General features: G+C 42.6%; 1 protein-coding gene across 1 annotated transcript; it reads left to right on the top strand.

Annotated features, from left to right (window-relative positions):
• The first annotated feature begins 15,332 nt into the window (after positions 1-15,332).
• On the top strand, positions 15,333-18,383 carry LOC145122312 (uncharacterized). The gene is made up of 3 exons (XM_079057933.1): positions 15,333-16,574; positions 16,680-17,225; positions 17,757-18,383. Exons 1-3 carry the CDS (start codon positions 15,333-15,335, stop codon positions 18,381-18,383), a joined length of 2,415 nt encoding a protein of 804 aa, XP_078914059.1.
• Positions 18,384-19,088: the final 705 nt, after the last annotated feature.

Here is a 19,088-nt window from a genome sequence, read left to right as displayed (position 1 = left end):
CCCTTGAAGGAATTGCAAAATTTGACATTCATGGGAGAGGTTCCGAATATCAAACATTCAGACACCCCTGTTTCTCCTTTGTCTCCACTTCCTGAGACTACAGACCATTTTGAGTCCCTAATTCCTGAGTTCAAACCAATAGTTGTCAAGTGTCCTGATTCCACGCCTCTTCCGCCTCTGATAAACTTGGACCTGAATCGGACCATAGATTTTCATCACAGTCTTCCAAATTGTGTGGACTATGTTCCTAAAAGTAATCATGTGAAAAATTGTGTGATTGAAGAAATCAATCCTGTAACAATTGAATCTACTGCCTCTGAGTTTTTATGGGCATCCTTATATGATAAAGTTGAAGTCTCAAGCTGTGTGTCCTCTGATTCTTGTGAATCGGATTCCTTAGTAACCTCAAAAACTAAATTGGTCCCATTACTCCTGAGTTTAAGAATCCATCCGTAGGACAAACCTCAAAATCCTCATCTCATCCTAAGAGAAAACCAATGCTGAATAGGAAGGACCTTGTAAATCCCAAAGTAGAAGCTCGAAATGCACTTAAAAATGAAGTTAAGACTAGACAAAATTCCAGGTTCCTTGCTAACTCCAAACCAAGCTCATTCCGGAATTCTCATGCATCAACTCATAGTCAAAACTCCTTTGTTCCCACTAAGATCCTCAAAAGACCTTCCAAACCTCTTGGTAGTGTAGAACCTAAGAAAGTTATTAGCTCTATTCAACCCCAAGCTCATGTAACTGCCAAGACCATTCGAAAAACCTCACCAGAACCTCGGATCGTTTCATCTGTTTTTATTGCAAAATCTGATGGTACAATTTTTAAACCAAGTCTTTCAAAAACAAATGTGTCATCAAAAAGATCCACAAACGCAAAGGAAACATCTTCTTTAAAATCTTCAAAGAAAAATCTTGTGTAGAAAGTCAGAACTCTCATTGATGAACAACCATTCCGGAGGTAACAAATATTACCAACACTCCGGAAGTCAAAAGTCCGAAGCAAACCATTACGAAACTCCAAGTCATTGAGTATGACTACTGGATAGATGAAAAGACATTAGCCTTCTGTCTGTTTCCAAAGAATTCAAAGAATACCACTTCCCAACACAAAGTTGTTCCTAAGTCATAATTAAAGTCCAAAGCTCGTGTCTATGTCCCAAAGTCTAATTTGGAGCCTAAAAACTCCATTACTCGCTAATTTTGCAGGCACTTTGTGCTTCGGAGCAAGAAACAATATGGTATATTGATAGTGCTTGCTCCATGCACATGACGGGGCAGAAAGATTTTCTGCGAGATTTAAAGCTTTCTCCAAATGTTGGTTACGTGACGTATGACAACAATTCCAATTCTCAAATTCGTGGTTATGGGACTCTCACCAATGGAAACTTCTCTATTTCACATGTGGCGTATGTAGTTGATCTAAAACATAATTTGATTAGTGTTGCTCAGCTCACTGATTCAAATCGACGTGTGGAATTTTGCAAAAAAATACAGCTATGTAATGACTGAAGACCGGAAAGAGTGTTTAATCAAGTCACTTTGCAACAAGAACATGTACCCGCTCGACATCAACATGATTATTGGCAAACTGCAACTCTGCCTTCTTTCCAAAGTTGTTCCTGACATCAGTTGGTTATGGCACCGAAGGCTCGCTCATCTAAACTTTCGGTACATGAATGATCTCGTATCAGGCGAAATCGTGAGAGGTTTACCTCTTCTCAAGTTCGAAAATGATCATTTGTGTGCTGCTTGTGAGTGTGGTAAACAATCCAAGAAGGGTCATCCTGTTATCATCGAAAAGTCCATTTCAGATCCATTGGAGCTTCTTCACATTGATCTTTGTGGACCATCCACTGTAGAAATTCTTCATCATAAGAAATACATTCTTGTGATTGTTGATGATTTTACACGGTTCACTTGGGTCTTCTTCCTAAGGCTGAAATCCGAAACAGCCTCAGAGCTCATCAATTTTATCAAAGGAATAGAAGTTCTTATCAAACTCCCAGTTAGGAGAATCCGAAGTGATAATGGATCGGAATTTACTAATTCCACCATTGAGAACTTTCTCACTGAAAAAGGAATCGACCACAACTTCTCCGCTCCCTATACTCCACAATAAAACGGTGTAGTCAAAAGACGCAATATAACTCTTGTTGAAGCTGCTCGATCCATACTGAACTTCGCAAATCTACCACTCTATCTTTGGGCTGAAGCCGTATCCACTGCTTGCTTCACTCAAAATCAGAGTATCATCAATCGACGCCTCAACATGACACCGTACGAAGCAATGAATGGTCGGAAGCCAACAATCTCATTTTTGCATGTCTTCGGATGCAGATGCTTCATCAAGAACAATCGTGATCATCTTACCAAGTTCCAACCTAAAGCCGATGAAGCCATCTTCCGTGGGTACTCCTCCAAATCGAAAGCTTACAGAGTTCTTAACCGGTGAACTCGTGTTCTGGAAGAAAGCTTTGATGTTACGTTCGATGACAACTTCGTTCGGAATTCTGGCCCAACTCACATTACAACTCACATTATGGAGTCCGATGCTCCTCCGCCAGGATGTCCGAACCCTCAAACAATTCTTGAAGTTGACTTTGAAACTCTCTTTGGTCCTTCCGAAACTGCTCTTGATTCGGAATCTCGATCAAGACCTACTCTCATTCCAATTCCCTCTTCGGAAGCTCATGTCTCACAAAATGTCTCCGGTCCAATCCCAAGCCTCCCTCCATTTGATTCCGAACCATTTCAACCTTCTCAGGTTGAGGGGAGAATGATGCTCATCCCTCTCTTGAATCAAATGTGGATGGCTTCCAAGATGCAGCTGCTGATTTCGATGACTCTAATCCTCTCAACATTGATGAAAATGAAAACTTCTTTGAGTTCCCATCTGATGATGATGTAAATCTCTCTGGTTCAGAAGTTCAGGGGGAGCATCATCCTCAAATTCAAACCATTCAGGGGGAGCAAATAAATTCCACTATTGATATCGGATCGACAGCTATACAAGAACTCCCACGATTACATGTTTGGACAAAGGATCATCCTCCGAACCAAGTAATCGGAAACCCCAATGCTGGTCTACAGACTCGTTCTGCTACAAGTATCCAAAATGAATGCCATTTTTCAGCATTTATATCCATGGTTGAACCCAAATCCATTATGGATGCTTTAGAGCATGCCGGTTGGATTACAGCCATGCAAGAAGAACTGGCAGAATTTGACCGAAATGAAGTTTGGACTCTCGTGCCTCCTCCTCAGAATCATCCCATTGTCAGTACGAGATGGGTATTTCACAAAAAGCTAGATGACGCATGAGTCATTATTCGAAATAAATCAAGATTGGTGGCAAAAGGATTTACACAAATCGAAGGGCTCGACTACGATGAGACCTTTGCTCCTGTTGCACGTCTTGAAGCTATCAGAATCTTTCTTGCATATGCTGCTCATAAAGGTTTCAAAGTTTACCAAATGGATGTTAAGAGCACTTTTCTTAACGGTGAACTTCACTCTGAAGTGTACCTTCAACAGCCCCCGGATTTATTAATCTCTCTTTTCCGAACTACTGCTATAAACTCCGGAAGGCTGTCTACGGACTCAAGCAGGCTCCTCGGGCATGGTACGAGACACTCACTGATTTTCTCAAACGCTCCGGTTTTCAAAGAGGAATTCTAGACCCTAACCTATTCCGAAGATGAAATGGAAAGCATCTCATGCTGGTACAAATTTTTGTGGACGACATCATTTTTGGATCTACGGATTCATCTATGGTTGCTGACTTTGCTAAACTCATGATCAGTCGATTCCAAATGAGCATGAATCGGGAGTTAAGCTTCTTTCTTGGCCTTCAAGTCAAACAGAGTAACAGAGGAATTTTCATTCACCAAGAGAAGTACATTTCAGAACTCCTCAAGAAATATTGAATGGACACCTGTGCTTCTGCCAAGGTACCAATGGGCTTCAGACACAAGATCTTTGTCGACCCTTCGGGTGTTCCTGTTAATGAAAAGAAATATCGTCGAATGATTGGATCCTTACTCTATCTCACAGCAATCCGTCCGGATATTATGTTTTCTACATGTCTATGTGCCAGATTTCAAGTCAACCCGAAGATGTCTCATCTTTTGGCTGTGAAACAAATCTTACGATACATCAAAGGTACTAAGAGTCTCGGAATCTGGTACCCAGCAAACGAGAGCTTCCTACTTCAAGCTTATTCAGATTTAAACTATGGTGGTCTTCAACTCGATAGAAAACGCACTTCAGGTGGCTGTCAATTCCTAGGTGGTCGTTTGGTTAGTTGGTCATCCAAGAAACAGAACTGCATTGCACTCTCTACAGCTAAAGCTGAATACATTGTTGCTGCCAGCTGCACATCTCAGGTTCTGTGGATGAAATCTCAACTCCTGGATTATGGTTACCGCTTTCAACACATTCCTATCTATTGTGACTCTCAAAGTGCCATTGCGATTTCCCACAATCCAATTCAGCACTCAATGACCAAGCACATTGACATAAGGTACCATTTCATAAAAGATCATGTTCTAAATGGTAACATTGAACTCATTTTTGTTCCATCTGACGATGAGATTGCTGATGTCTTTACCAAGGCATTAGACGAAACCAAATTCAATGGTTTTCTCAACAAGATGGGTATGATGATACCAGATCTTCAGTTCTTTCAAGAGACTTGTTCTCTTTGATAGACGTATTTGAAAGAAAATTAGTTCCGAACCAAATCTTCTCATCTCGGAACTACTTTCTCTCAAAATACATAGGATCATTTTACTTGTCTTTATCTCTGACCTACACTTGAGTTTTTAAGTTGTACAGTTCACCCTGATTGTTTGCTATTTAAAGTCCACATTGTCATAGTGCTCAAATTCTCATCTCGGAATATACCTCATAATAGCATTTCGGAATTCCACTCCGGATAAGGTACTACATTATGTGCTCCAGAATTTCTAAATGTGCGCTAGAATTTCTAAATGTGCTCCGGGATTTCTAAATGTGCACCGTAATTTCTAAATGTGCTCCGGAATCTATAAATGTGCTCCGGAATTTCAAAATGCACTCCGAAATTTCAAAAATTCACTCCGTAAGGTTTCTCAAATTTCAACCCGGAATGTTTTACAAATCTTGCTCCGGAATGCTTTCACAATTATGTTCCGGAAGCTTTTTCAAATTCCCTCAGGAATCTCTTGAAAATCACCATTCCAGAATTTCCAAAAATAAACTGAGTTTCTGTTCCGGAATTTCCAAAAACAAACTGAATCTTTGCTCCGGAATCAAAACTCGCACTCCCAATCATTTTCACCTTCCGGACCTCTTCTCAAAACAAGTACGTTCCGGAACACAACTCTTTTCCCTCCAGATCATACTATGTCCGGAACCGCTCATCTGAAATACCAAAGGATAATAAGGTGAAATGTTTTCTGTCTCAACGGTTACTTTTTCTGAAGATCCTATCCTATTGTCCTCGATTCTCGTGACACGATTGCACGACCCCATAAAAGTAGCCATCGAATCGTCGGTTGAGTTCTTTATTTTCACCTCCTAAGTCAAATAAACCTCCCTATCATTAAATGCAACCCGTTTCTCATTTTGATCCTCATCATTACATCCTCCGACCCGACCCACTACCTTACCTATAAATACCTTTCAAAACCCTCTTTTACCACTTTACGCGCTCATTACCTCCAAACCCTTATTTATCTCTGTGTTCTTAGTGTTCTTCAAGCATTCATCCACCTGCAACAATGGCGTCTCAATAGAAACCCACTCAAACTGCCACAACTCCAAAGAAATCGATTGCAAGTAAGAAATCAAACAAAGGTTCCAAGGGTTCATCATCTTCTGTCCATCAAGAACCTTTTCTCCGCGATACAACTCAACTGTTCTCCCTAAATCCACTGGATTATGATGAATCGATCAGGTTAATGATCGAGTTTATTGCAAATCACCCTATCTCCATTCCCCTCACCAAAATCCCTAAACCTCCACTACCACTTCATCATCTTCACCGTGCATTCACTAGCATCAAACTCAAAGATGGAACTTTGGAAACCACAATCATCGGTGACAAAATAGTTCCCATCTTCAAATCTACCTTCCTTAAGGCGATTGGTGTAAAAGAAAATCCTAGGGGTTTCAAAGTCGAAGAACCAACGACTGAAGAGTTTCAGACGTTTCGGCATTACATAGGGTACACTCAAGATTACAAGGCAAAGGATTTCAAGAAGACGGCTGTCTCCAGACTCTGGACTGTTCTTATGCACTTTGTCATCAGAGGGCTGTCCGGAAAGCATGGAGGGACAGATACCCTTAGCAAAGACTGGCTCAACGTCATCTTCAGCATCTACTCCGGAAGGGAAAATGCAGTGGATCTCTCGGAAGTTCTATGGCAAGATTTTTGCAAATTTGCCACCAAAAGGAAGGAGAATGAAATTTCGAGCCCTAGATTTTGGGCTCTGACGCTTCAACAAATCTTCAACGAGCTCAATGAACCAATTCCGGTCTCCTCTGATCCTCCGGAGGTATGTCTCTCATTTAAAGTAGTTAAGACCTATAGGATTCCGGACCAATCCTCTTTTGGTCCGCTCAGACGTCTTCCGGACCACATGTTGGCCCTCATTCCTTCCGATTCTCTTTATTTAAAACAACACTTAGAGACTTCGGTTGTGTTCGACCCAACACAACCTGCCCCAGTCTCTGTTGAGCCCACTTCGGAAGAGGCCAACCCTACCACGTCCGGACCAAAGGTTAAGAAACCAGCCAAGCGAAAGGCTTCTCCCACAAAGCCAAAGACCAAAAAGAAAGCCAAAGTCAGTGCCTCCTCTCAACAGGAAGGCATCCATGACATTCTGGCTGATTCTGGCCGCCCGGTCACCCCACCTATCCACTCATCCGAGGTACCCCTCGATGCTTCAAAATCACCTGCACACACACACACACACACGGGAAGTCTCCACATGATCCACCCTCACCTTCCCAAAAAGGTGATGCCGGTGTTGAGAAAAGTTCCTTGCCCCCCCCCCCCCTGGAACACGCCCACGAGTCACAGGGGAGTCAACTCTTATCTCCATGAGGAACCGCGCCATCCAAAGCATCATGCCCTATGTTCCTCACGCCGATGTTGATGTTGTCAATGAGCTCACTTCCGAACTACCTCCCATCACAACTCACCAAAGCATTTTTGTGACCGATCCAGATGCAGAAATCTCAGAAGAAGTGATGCTGGATGATGAAGCAAAAACAGTTTCGGACACAAACTTCATGACCTCAATCCATCTTCAATCCAGGGCATTCGTATCCAAGTCTGCCTATGACTTCGGATCTTCCTCCTCAACCACTCCGATTGGTGGTTCCAACTCCAAACTGTCAGAGGATGATGCTTCAACCAAGCCGGGTCCATCCACAAATCCTTCCTCACACCAAACTCCTATGCAACAGTCAGATTCTGATACGGAATCCTCAGCTGGTGACTATATTGACCCCTTCGCTCTCCTTGACATTCAAACCAATGTCTCGGACACCATGAAGAAAGTGTCATCCATCGAAACTTCTGTTACTGAGCTCAATACGAAATTGGATCAAAAAGTCTCCGGACTCGACTCCAAACTTGATGCCATTCTTCAGTCAATATCCCAACAGTCCGGACCATCTGTTGCTGAAAGAGAAGCCCAACTGGATCAGTTAATCTCCCTTCGTCTCAAGCACACCATGGAAGAAGTCGACACCAAATACGACATTCTGGTTGATCATTACCTCAACACCATCACTTCCATGCTAAAAGTCCATGAAGACTTGGTGGCTGCTACCAACGACCTAATTAAGCAGACCCACGTTCGTCATGAGAAGCAGATTCAAAGAATGGAGAAGGAGATCAAAAAGAAGGATGAGATGAACATGATAATTCAACAAGTCCTCATCAAAATCCTTCGCTCCACTTGGAACATCGTTGATGTTCCGAATAGGAAGTTTGATGAGATGATTGCTATTTTGAGCCACTTGTTCGATCACCTTGCTGCTCAAGCCCCGACATCCGAAGCATACGACACTCTTACTCTTCAACTCAATACCGAGCTTCAGAAAGTCTTCTCAAAATTTGATGATCTTCAGAACACTTTGGTACTTGCACCGGTTCCTAATTCCACCGATGCAAGAGGGGGAGAAGGCCCAAGCCAACCTTGGAAACCAGTCTCGGAATTTACACTCCGAGATGAAGATCTAGATTCCGAAGAAGAAGTTCATGTCTTCTCCGGAATGCTGGGAAATTCAGAAGAAGAAGAAGGAACTGAAGATGAAGACGAATATATCTCGGATAAATCTCCTAAGGGAGTTCTTGGTCTTCAAGCTCCTAAGCTGACCCTTCCGAAGGAAATGACAGAATAACAAAAGAGAATTTGGTCTGCTGTTTCCTGGCCATCCTCTCTTCCTGATGCTCTCCGGATGGGCATCCAAATGGCTAAGGAAAAATCCTTCTTAACGGCTCAAGCCTTCCGAGCCACTCCTTCCATGCAGCCTCCCATTCTGGAACCAAAGATTGCTCCAATCGACCAGGGCTCTCCTCTATGGATCCCTGATGAAATTCCAGAAGAACCACTTCCAAATCCCACTCCGGAATTTACGATCGATGAAAACATGAAGCTTGTTATTTCTGCACTTCAGAAAGACAAAGGGAAGAAACCAATGACTGCCGAACAAGCCTTTCACTCCGGACCTCCTCTCAAGAAAAAAACATGGATGGTCTCAGGAGGAAATCAATCAGGCATTAGAGGACAGCATCCGGATCCAAGCTAACGACAATCCTGATCCGATGCGTTTCATTTCTTCTCTTTGCCGTGAAGGCATTCTTCAGGCACAAGAAATTATTTCTTGCCTCTACTACGACCTTCCCACCAATGACTCTGATCAGCTGGATCTTCCTCTCTCTCCCTACAGCAAATTTTATACCAAATTTTCCCCTCTTCATCCAACAGACAATCCGGAAATGATCATTCGGACTGAGCGTGAAAGGCTTAAAACCTTCTACTCTAAGCACGCTCAACCTTTCAAGGAAGTATGGGTGAGGAAGAGGATCACCAAAGTTCAGGGCTTCGGAAGAAAATTTTTGGTGAAATTCGAACTGAACTGCCCTCTATTTCGTTTTCACCTCCTCCGAAACAAGCCAACACCCCGGACCATTACTGATGCTGATTTTCCTTCTATGAATCCTAATGACATCCTCACTCTAGCTGCTTACTTCAGAGAAAATCAAAAGGATGGCATCAATATGGGAGCTTACCACGCAACTCTGAGCTTTCTGAAAGATTATGTTGCTGAGTTTTGCCGATGTGATTATGAACTTGCACACCTCTACGGAACGGAACAATTCGTCGCCAAAATCGACTTTGTTCTTCCGGAAGCTGAAGTTCTTGCAGATGGTCCTATTGAAGAACCGGTTCTAGGGTTTGTCTACACAACCAGAAGGACAAACAAAAAGGACTTCTTCCGAGTCCTTGACAAACATCTAGTTCCAACCAAAGCTCTGAACAAGTTCATATCCCGGGTGTCCAAGTCTGATGCTCCGGAACAGGTCAAGGCAAAGTTTGTGAGTCAATTGGCATGGTACATTGCGGTCCGGGAGTGGTTGTTCAGAGCCTATACCTTCATCAAGGAAGAAATGAACTACGCTTGTTGGATTGCTAAGTTCACTTAGGGGGAGATTGTTGGAACCTGAAAGTGAACCTCTAGCAATCCTTAGTACCAATTCCGAAGTGTATGTTCCGAAGAGGAGAGTGGTCCGGAACCTGTCCAGACCAGGTAAGAAGACGTGAAGACTGAAGACATTCTGGAGCTGACTCGCATGTCCGGAATGGATGCTGATCCGGAGTGAAGCTGTTTTGTCTTTTGTGCATTTATTGTATTTGTCTTAGTATTGATGTAATGTTTCACAGGGCTAAGTCTATAGTTGTATTTGGATAATCAGAATGTCAGAATAATGTCTTTTGTCCAGTCCTATGTAAGCACTTCAGTTAATTCGGTGTAATATTCACTCCTATTTATAGGAGTATTCAATACAAGTCAATGCGGATCTTTTCACTTACTTTTTGGCATTCTTGTTGAACTTATTTCAAACATTCTTCTTGTTCTTCATTTATTAGCTTTACCTTGATCATTCATTCTCATTCTTCATTTAATGACTTGATCATTTGTTGAAAGTGTTATCTAAGACTTGACTGGTCATTCCATACATGACTTGAACATTTATTAGAAAGCAGATATTGATCTTAAGCATTCACTCAAGGTTTGAGTTCTCAAACCTTGTCTCTACGCATCAGATAGATCTTGTTCTCACAATATTACTTAGGCTCCATGGGTAAAACCTCCATGGACTATCCATGTTGGTTTAGCCCATCCAAAATAACCATGGATCATTGGCCCACACTATAAGAATCATTGATCTACCAAATCAGTCCCCGTATATTTAATCAGTCTCTTTTGATCACTAAATTAATTCCAAATTAATTCTTGATAAATACTAATTAAATAATATGATTTCATATTAATATATTATACTTGTAATATATTAACAAATCATAAATAACCTTATTCTCAAAAGTCCATCTAATCAAATTGCATTGGTGAAGGCAACCCAAAAGGACCATGCTACTCTCGGGTCAAGTACATACCAATTATAGTTATGGGATTAGACACCTACTCCAACAAAGCCTTCTTCACAAAATCCACCAAAACACTCTTTAAGCCTCACAAAACACTCAAGAACAAAGCTTAGACTGATTAGCTTTCTTCTGACCGTCAAAAAGGGTAGTAAGGGGCTGGAGGGAAGGACTTAAGGTCCTTTAAATAGGGTTCAAACCCTAAAAATTAGGGTTTCATTTTCCAGCTCCTACTCGTCGAGTCGGGGTCCTCCGACTCGTCGAGTAGAAGTCATAATTCATGCGGGCCAACTAGGTTCAACACGACGAGTTGGGGCCTCCAGCTCGTCGAGTTCCCTCAGTAAAATGAATATAAATCTTTTGGAAATTATACTTGGGAGTCGGCGTGTTACAATTCTCCCCCACTTGAACTAGACTTTGTCCTCTAAGTCTGCTGCGGTGAATAACTCGGTGTAATGCTCCCGCATCTCTGCCTCCGGCTCCTATGTCCACGCGGATCCCCTCCGATGCTGCCACTGTACCTTTACCAAAGGTACTTCCTTGTTCCGCATAACTTTCACCTTCTTCTCAAGAACAGCCGCTGGCCTCTCCATGTAATTCAGGTGCTCATCGACCTGAATATCATCTAATGGCACAACTGCCTCCTCATACAGAATGCACTTCCACAACTGTGAAACATGGAAACTGCTATGAATCTGACTAAGCTCCTCTGGGAGATCTAGTCTATATGCCACCTTGCTAACCCTGGCAGTGATCCTGAATGGCCTGATATATCGGGGACCCAACTTCCCCCTCTTCTTGAAGCGAATCACACCCTTCCATGGTGAGACCTTCAGGAGAACCATGTCACCGACCTGAAACTCCAACTCAGATCGGCATCGGTCGGCGTAACTCTTCTACCGACTATGTGCGGTCTGCAACCGCTATCTGATCTGCTGAATCATCTCAGTAGTCTGTAGGACTACCTTGGTCCGACCCATCACCCTATGATCAACCTCGTCCCAACAGACTTGGGTGCGGCATCTCCGTCCATACAACAACTCATAAGGTGGGGCACCAATACTGGAATGAAAATTGTTGTTATAGGAGAACTCTACAAGGGGTAGGTAGGAGTCCCAACTCCCACCGAAGTCGATAACGCAAGCTCTTAGCATATCCTCGAGAGTCTGTATGGTCCGCTCACTTTGGCCGTCTGTCTGCGGATGATAGGCTATACTGAAGTGTAGCCGCGTGCCTAGATCCTTATGGAACTTCTACCAGAAACGGGAGGTAAACCGAACATCACGGTCTGAAACGATAGCTACCGGAACCCCATGGAGAGCGACAATCTCGCGTATATACACATCGGCCAGTTTCTCGGCCGATGATCTCTCACAAATGGGATAAAAGTGAGCACTCTTGGTCAATCGATCCACGATGACCCATATAGCGTCGAACCCCCTTGCCGTTCTCGGCAATTGGGTGATGAAGTCCATCGTTATCTGCTCCAATTTCCACATGGGAATCTCTAGAGGCTGCAGCTTGCCATGTGGCCTCTGGTGCTCGGCCTTGACCATCCTGATGGTCAATCACCTCTCAACATACCAAGCGATCTATCGTTTCATGCACGGCCACCAGTAACTTAATCGCAAATCCTGATACATCTTGCTGGCCCCCGGGTGAATAAAGAAGTGAGACTTATTAGCCTCCTCCAATATTGTCTGTCTGACCCCACCAGACATCGGAACCCAAACCCAACCGCAACGGGTCAATAATCCCTAGCTATCCTGTACAAACCGGGTGTTCTCACCCCTAATCCTCTCAAGTTTCCAATTCTCCTATCGCATACACTCAGCCCGAGCTTCCCTGATCAGGCTCAAACGTGGAGAATCCATTGATATCCTCATACATATCGTTGGAGCAGAAGGTCGAGCTGACTTGCAGCTCAGAGCGTCCGCAACCACGTTCGCTTTACCGGGATGGTAAAGGATCTTGCAATCATAATCCTTGACCACGTCAATCCACATGCGTTGTCTCATGTTCAAGTTCAACTGATCCATGATGTGCCTCACTGTTAGGTGCATTTTGTGCACCTTTTTGCACACCTTTTAGTCCCATTTCATGCATCTATTTAGCATAATTGTTCTTCCTTTTTCTTGCTTTTCATCATATTCATGTTAGTGTCTAGAACAACCTTATTTGCACACTTTCATGTCTTTTTCAGGTAAACCGGAGCTTGGAATGCGCTTTGGGAGGTGCCGGGAAGCATTGGTAAAGATTTCGGGATGATCGGGCGAAGAACGAAAAAGTTGAAAAAATCAAGTTGGGAGTCGGAGTCAGAAGGGTACACGGGCCGTGTTGGATTTACACTGCAAAATCAACATGGGCCGTGTTGACCAAAAAGGAAAGATGTTGACCTAGCTGAACACGGGTCGTGTCCTTTTTGCCCTATGCTGAACACGGGCCGTGTTCGGCCCAAGAAAACTAACTTTTGGCAGTTTTCCTATTTTTCATATTACGGGAAATTGGGTCATTTGGGGACACAGACAACATATCAGAGCATATTTTGAGAAGGGAATTCGAAGGTTATTGCAAGGGATTGATCAATAATCATTTGGAAACATTATTTCTAGAATTTTGTAAGTTGTAATCACACATTATTTCCATCTTTTGTTCTTGTGATTTGTTCTTAGTCGTGTGTGGCTAAGAAACCCTAGTTTCTAGTTCTTGTTCAAAACATGTTGATTGCTTGACTTGAAGCATATGATTTGATGTTTGATTTGTGATTCTATTCTAGTGATTATGTTTTTGTTTAAACTAGAATCCTTAAATTTGATTTGTGTTTGATTGGCCACTTTCATGAATTGAACTTTTGTGTAGTTAATTAACTTTTAGGGCACCTAATCGTTCTATAAAGTTAATGGTTGGTAACAAACAATAGGTTTTCTTATTGTAGAACATTTATCACATGTTTTCACACTTCCGAGCGTATGAGAAGAAATGAACATTGTTGGGAAGCTTGTACAAAACTTAATGCAGTTTTTCAATACAATCTAAGAGTGTGTTTAGGTTGAATTAGTAAAGCTAGGTCTAGTCAAAGAGCGTGTTTTGGTTAGATAATTTGGCAAACGAGAGGTATTAGAGCGTGGTAATATCTTCCAGTACCAACTTAGAATAGTAATCACAAATTACATCAAGTCATAATCAGGTTAAATGACAACATTGAGAACAAGAACTGGAAGCACTTTTACAACTTGTTTACAAATCTATTTCATTTTCTGCATGTTTCAAAGTTGATTGTTATTTTCATTATTTGACTTTTGCAAACAAATCCCCCTTTGTAACCAAAGTACCTTGCGCAAAGAGGTATAGACTTTTATCTTGTGTCTCTGTGGTTCGACCCTTCTTGCCTTGTACTACCTTTTTAGGCATTAAAGCAATGTATTTGGAGTCTATCGTACCCCTTTATTTGTTGGGTTTGACACGCCTAACAAATTGGCGTCGTTGTCGGGGACACGGTGTTACTAATTGTTTATGCCTAGATCTTTTCGTACAGGTACACCATTGCCAATTGACTCGGAGATAGAGAAGACTGCAAAGAAGCTACGGAAGCAAGCAAAGCTTCGTAAGAGGCAACCGGTTTCCGGAACTTCTTCATCATCTACCCCTCCGGTCATCAACATTTGGGAGGATATACCCCTCTCAAGTGTGTCCGCATCCGAAACAGAAAACCCCTCATCATCATCTCAACCATCCTTACCCATAAATACCACCCCACTCTCTTCACCTACTCATAACATCCCAAACACTACACCCACAGAAACCTCAATTCCTACTCATACCATGGGAGATAACCATGGAGGGAATCCACCTCCAAACCCACCACCAAAGCAAACTCTCCGTCAATGGTCGAGGCAAGAGGTTACTCAACAGCCTCTTTGCATCACATATCCAGCAGCCACAAATCTTGAACTTAAATCCAGACTCATCCACCTACTCCCTACCTTTAGAGGTTTGGAAAATAAAGATCCTCACAAGTTCCTCACTGAGTTCCATGTTGTATGTGTGGGCATGAAACCACACAATGTCACGGAGGATCAAATCAAGCTTAGGGCATTCCCCTTCGCAGTGCAAGATGCAGCCAAAGACTGGCTTTATGACCTCCCACCGGGGACGGTAACTACTTGGGTATATCTTGCAAGGTTGTTTTTGGATAAGTACTTTCCCGAGATGAAAGCTTCAGCCCTACGGAGGGAAATCATTGGAATCAAGCAACACAAGAGAGAAGCTTTTCACACATATTGGGAAAGGTTCAAGAAACTTTGTGCCCGATGCCCAAAGCATGGAATCACCGAATACTAGCTCCTCCAGTATTTCATTGAAGGCATGACTCCAATGGAAAGAAGGCTTCTTAATGCCTCTAGTGGCAGATCTTTACCCGACAAAACTCCCACTGAAATCCGCAACTTGATCAAAAACATGGCTGAAGATTCTAAACATTCAAGTCATGATGAAGAATGGTACACGGATGCACCCCGAGGTGTAAAGGAAGTCCAAACTCCTCAAATTGAAGCTCAATTGTCCGAGCTTACTAAAGTGGTTATGATGCTAGCCAAAGACAAAGGTGTGCAGCCCACACCCCGCCCGTGCGGTATTTGCACTCAAGTGGGGCACCCAACCGATATGTGCCCACAACTTCAAGATGAGGATTATGCGGAAGCAAATGCATTAGGAGGATATTTCGGGTCAAACCAAAGGGGATTTGAGCACTCACGAAATGACCAAAGATGGAACAACAATCAAGCTTGGGGAGGAAATCAACAGGGAAATTATCAACCAAATCAACCACATCAATACCAACAAAGACCACCATTTCCTCAAAATCAACAAAGACCACCTTTTCAACCTCAAAATTTCCAGCCACGGCATCCACCACAACCACCTCCACAAGCGGTTTCATCAAGCATGTCACTAGAAGATATTGTCAAGAGCCTTGCCACTAGCACTCAAAGCTTCCAACAAGAAACGAAACAAAGCATAAAAAGCTTAGAGCAACAAGTTTCACAACTTGATCAATCTGTGAGTAAGATGGAATCACAAGGCAAGCTACCATCTCAAACCGAGAAGAACCCGAAACACAACGCATGTGCCATTACCTTAAGAGGTGGGAAAAGCTATGAAGGTCCAAAGATGCCGGATGAAGAAGAGGAAGAGAAAGAGATTGAGGTGGAAGAAGCTGTCAAAGAAGAGGAAAGGAAAAATACTTCCGAGTCAAAGAAACCAAGAGAGACCGAAGTGAAAGTCACACCAGCTCCATTTCCTTCAAGGCTAACAAGTACAAAGAGAGAACGGGAAGATGACGAAATCATGGCAATGTTCCGAAAGGTTGAAATCAATATCCCCCTTTTAGATGCTATTACACAAATTCCTAGATATGCTAAGTTTCTTAAGGAACTTTGCACATCTAAGAAAAAGCTTAAAGGAAATCAAACTGTAAAAGTAGGGGAAAACGTTTCAGTCGTGTTACAAAAACGGCTACCAAAAAAATGCAAGGACCCGGGTGTTTTCACGGTTCCTTGTAAAATAGGTAACCTTTTTGTACCACGCGCCATGCTAGACCTTGGAGCATCAATTAATGTCTTACCCTATTCAAGCTATAAGACAATGGGAATTGGACCTTTATCAAAAACCAGAGTTATTATTCAACTTGCCGACCGGTCTTTGGTACACCCAAAAGGTGTATTGGAGGACGTGTTAGTGCAAGTCAATGAACTTGTATTTCCTGATGACTTTTATGTTTTGGATATGGGTGATGACAACACCCCACAATCGAGCTCCATCCTTTTGGGGAGACCCTTCATGAGTACCGCAAAAACAAAAATAGACGTAGCAAATGGTACTTTGTCTATGGAGTTCGATGGTGAGGTGATCAACTTTAATATCTTTGAAGCTATGCGTTATCCTAGTGATATTCATTCTTTAGACTTCATAGATGTTATTGATTCATATACTAATGATTGTTTCGAGTAGTCAAGCCAAGATGTGCTAACCACCATCTTGAGCAAGCATTTTGATGAAACAGGGATCAAGAATTTGGTTGATAAGTATATGTTGGAGGATGAGTTGATTGAAGCAATCAACTCCTTGGAAAAAGCACAACCTTTGAGAGTTGAACCAACCCGCATGAAGCTCAAAAATCCCGATCCGAAACTCCTTCCATCCATAGTACACCCACCGAGTCTTGATTTGAAGACTCTTCCTGACCATCTCAAGTATGTCTATCTTGGAGAGGAAGAGACATTACCGGTGATAATTTCAACCAAGCTAGCAAAGGAAGAAGAAAAAGAGTTGGTTGGAATTTTGAAAAAGTACAAGGAGGCTATTGGTTGGACCATTGCGGACATAAAGGGGTTGAGTCCATCATTATGCATGCATAAAATATTGATGGAAGAAGACTTTAAGCCAACCCGTGAAGCCCAAAGGAGATTGAATCCACCTATGATGGAGATGGTTAAAAAAGAGATCATGAAGCTCTTCGATGCAGGAGTAATCTACCCCATTTCTGATAGTAAGTGGGTAAGTCCCGTGCAAGTTGTCCCGAAAAAAGCCTGAGTCACCGTTGTCAAAAACTCCGAGGGGGAATTGGTACCCACCCGTGTGAAAAACGGGTGGAGAGTTTGTATCGATTATAGGAAGTTGAATGCTTCCACCCGCAAATACCACTTCCCTTTGCCATTCATCGATCAGATGTTAGAACGATTGGCCGGGAAATCCCACTATTGCTGCCTTGATGGTTTTTCTGGTTTTCACCAAATTATGGTTGCCCCGGAAGACCAAGAGAAAACCACATTCACATGTCCCTTCGGCACCTTTGCGTATAGACGCATGCCCTTCGACTTGTGCAATGCACCCGCGACCTTCCAAAGATGTATGGTGAGCATATTTTCAGAATATGTTGAAAATATCATAGAGGTTTTCATGGACGATTTTACTGTTTATGGAAATTCTTTTAATGAATGTTTGCAAAATCTCACCAAAATCTTACAAAGGTGCATTGACACGAACTTAGTCCTTAATTATGAAAAATGTCATTTTATGGTTGACAAGGGCTTGATACTTGGACATGTGGTGTCACAAAAAGGCTTAGAAGTTGACAAAGCCAAAACAGATGTTATTAAGAGCTTACCATACCCGACAAATGTTCAGGAAGTGCGTTCTTTTCTTGGCCATGCAGGTATTTATCGGCGGTTTATAAAGGATTTTTCCAAGATCACGGTGCCGATGTGTCAACTTCTACAAAAGGAGGCCGATTTTGAGTTTGGTGATGCATGTAAAAGTGCATTTGATCGTTTTAAGGATTTCTTGACATCCGCCCCCATCATCCAACCGCCAAATTGGGATCTTCCATTCGAGATCATGTGCGATGCCAGCAACACCGCGGTTGGGGCAGTTTTGGGACAAAAGTTGGACCGAGCCCATCATGTCATCTACTATGCATCCAAGACTTTGGATAGTGCACAAAGCAACTACACCACAACAGAAAAAGAGTTGCTCGCTATTGTGTTTGCACTAGAGAAATTCCGGCATTACCTCCTTGGAACTAAAGTGATCATATATTCGGACCATGCAGCCATAAAGCACTTACTTACAAAGAAAGATTCAAAGCCGAGGTTAATACGGTGGATGTTGCTTTTGCAAGAGTTCGATATTGAGATCAAAGATAAAAGCGGGTAAGAGAACCTAGTCGCCGATCATTTGAGCCGAATAGTCCAACCCGAAGATGCGACTCCCATTCATGACACATTCCCAGACGAGTACTTGTTTGATATCCAAACACCACCTTGGTATGCGGATATATGCAGCTTCATGGTCACGGGAAAATTCCCACCCTATCTCACGAGGTCACAGAGAGATAAGATCAAGAAAGATGCAAGAAGGTACATTTGGGATGAGCCGTACCTTTGGAAACATTGTGCATATCAGGTAATAAGAAGATTTGTTGAAGAACATGAGGTACAATATATCCTCAACTTTTGTCATAGTTATGCTTGCGGAGGGCATTTTGGTCCTCAAAGAACTGCCCGGAAAATTTTAGACTGTGGGTTTTATTGGCCCCGACTCTTTCATGACTCTTACACTTTCTATAAAAGTTATGAGAGATGTCAAATGACAGGTTCTTTGAGTTCCCGAAACCAAATGCCCTTGACCCCTATCTTGGTTTGTGAAATATTTGATATATGGGGCATTGATTTTATGGGCCCTTTTCCTTCATCCTTTGGGAATTTATACATCATTTTGGTTGTTGACTATGTTTCCAAATGGGTAGAGGAAAAGGCAACAAGAACTGATGATGCTAAAGTTGTTGTAGATTTTGTCAAGGCTAACATTTTATGTAGGTTTGGAACTCCAAAAGCCTTGATCAGTGACAGAGGCACACAC

This window comes from Lactuca virosa, chromosome 6, assembly GCF_052849685.1.
Source record: "Lactuca virosa cultivar CGN04683 chromosome 6, Lactuca_virosa_CGN04683_v6, whole genome shotgun sequence".
Classification (NCBI taxonomy): Eukaryota; Viridiplantae; Streptophyta; class Magnoliopsida; order Asterales; family Asteraceae; genus Lactuca; species Lactuca virosa.
Note: the sequence above shows the minus strand (reverse complement) of the source record. Positions and strands in the feature narration are given on the sequence as shown.

Bases quoted from the DNA above. Each gene is read 5' to 3' on its own strand.
- LOC145122312 (XM_079057933.1), top strand. From the start codon at position 15,333: ATGTGCCCACAACTTCAAGATGAGGATTATGCGGAAGCAAATGCATTA. The intron at 16,575-16,679 runs GTGATCAACTTT...TGTTTCGAGTAG, and splicing joins CTATGGAGTTCGATGGTGAG to TCAAGCCAAGATGTGCTAAC. The intron at 17,226-17,756 runs GTAAGTCCCGTG...ATGGTTGACAAG, and splicing joins CCATTTCTGATAGTAAGTGG to GGCTTGATACTTGGACATGT.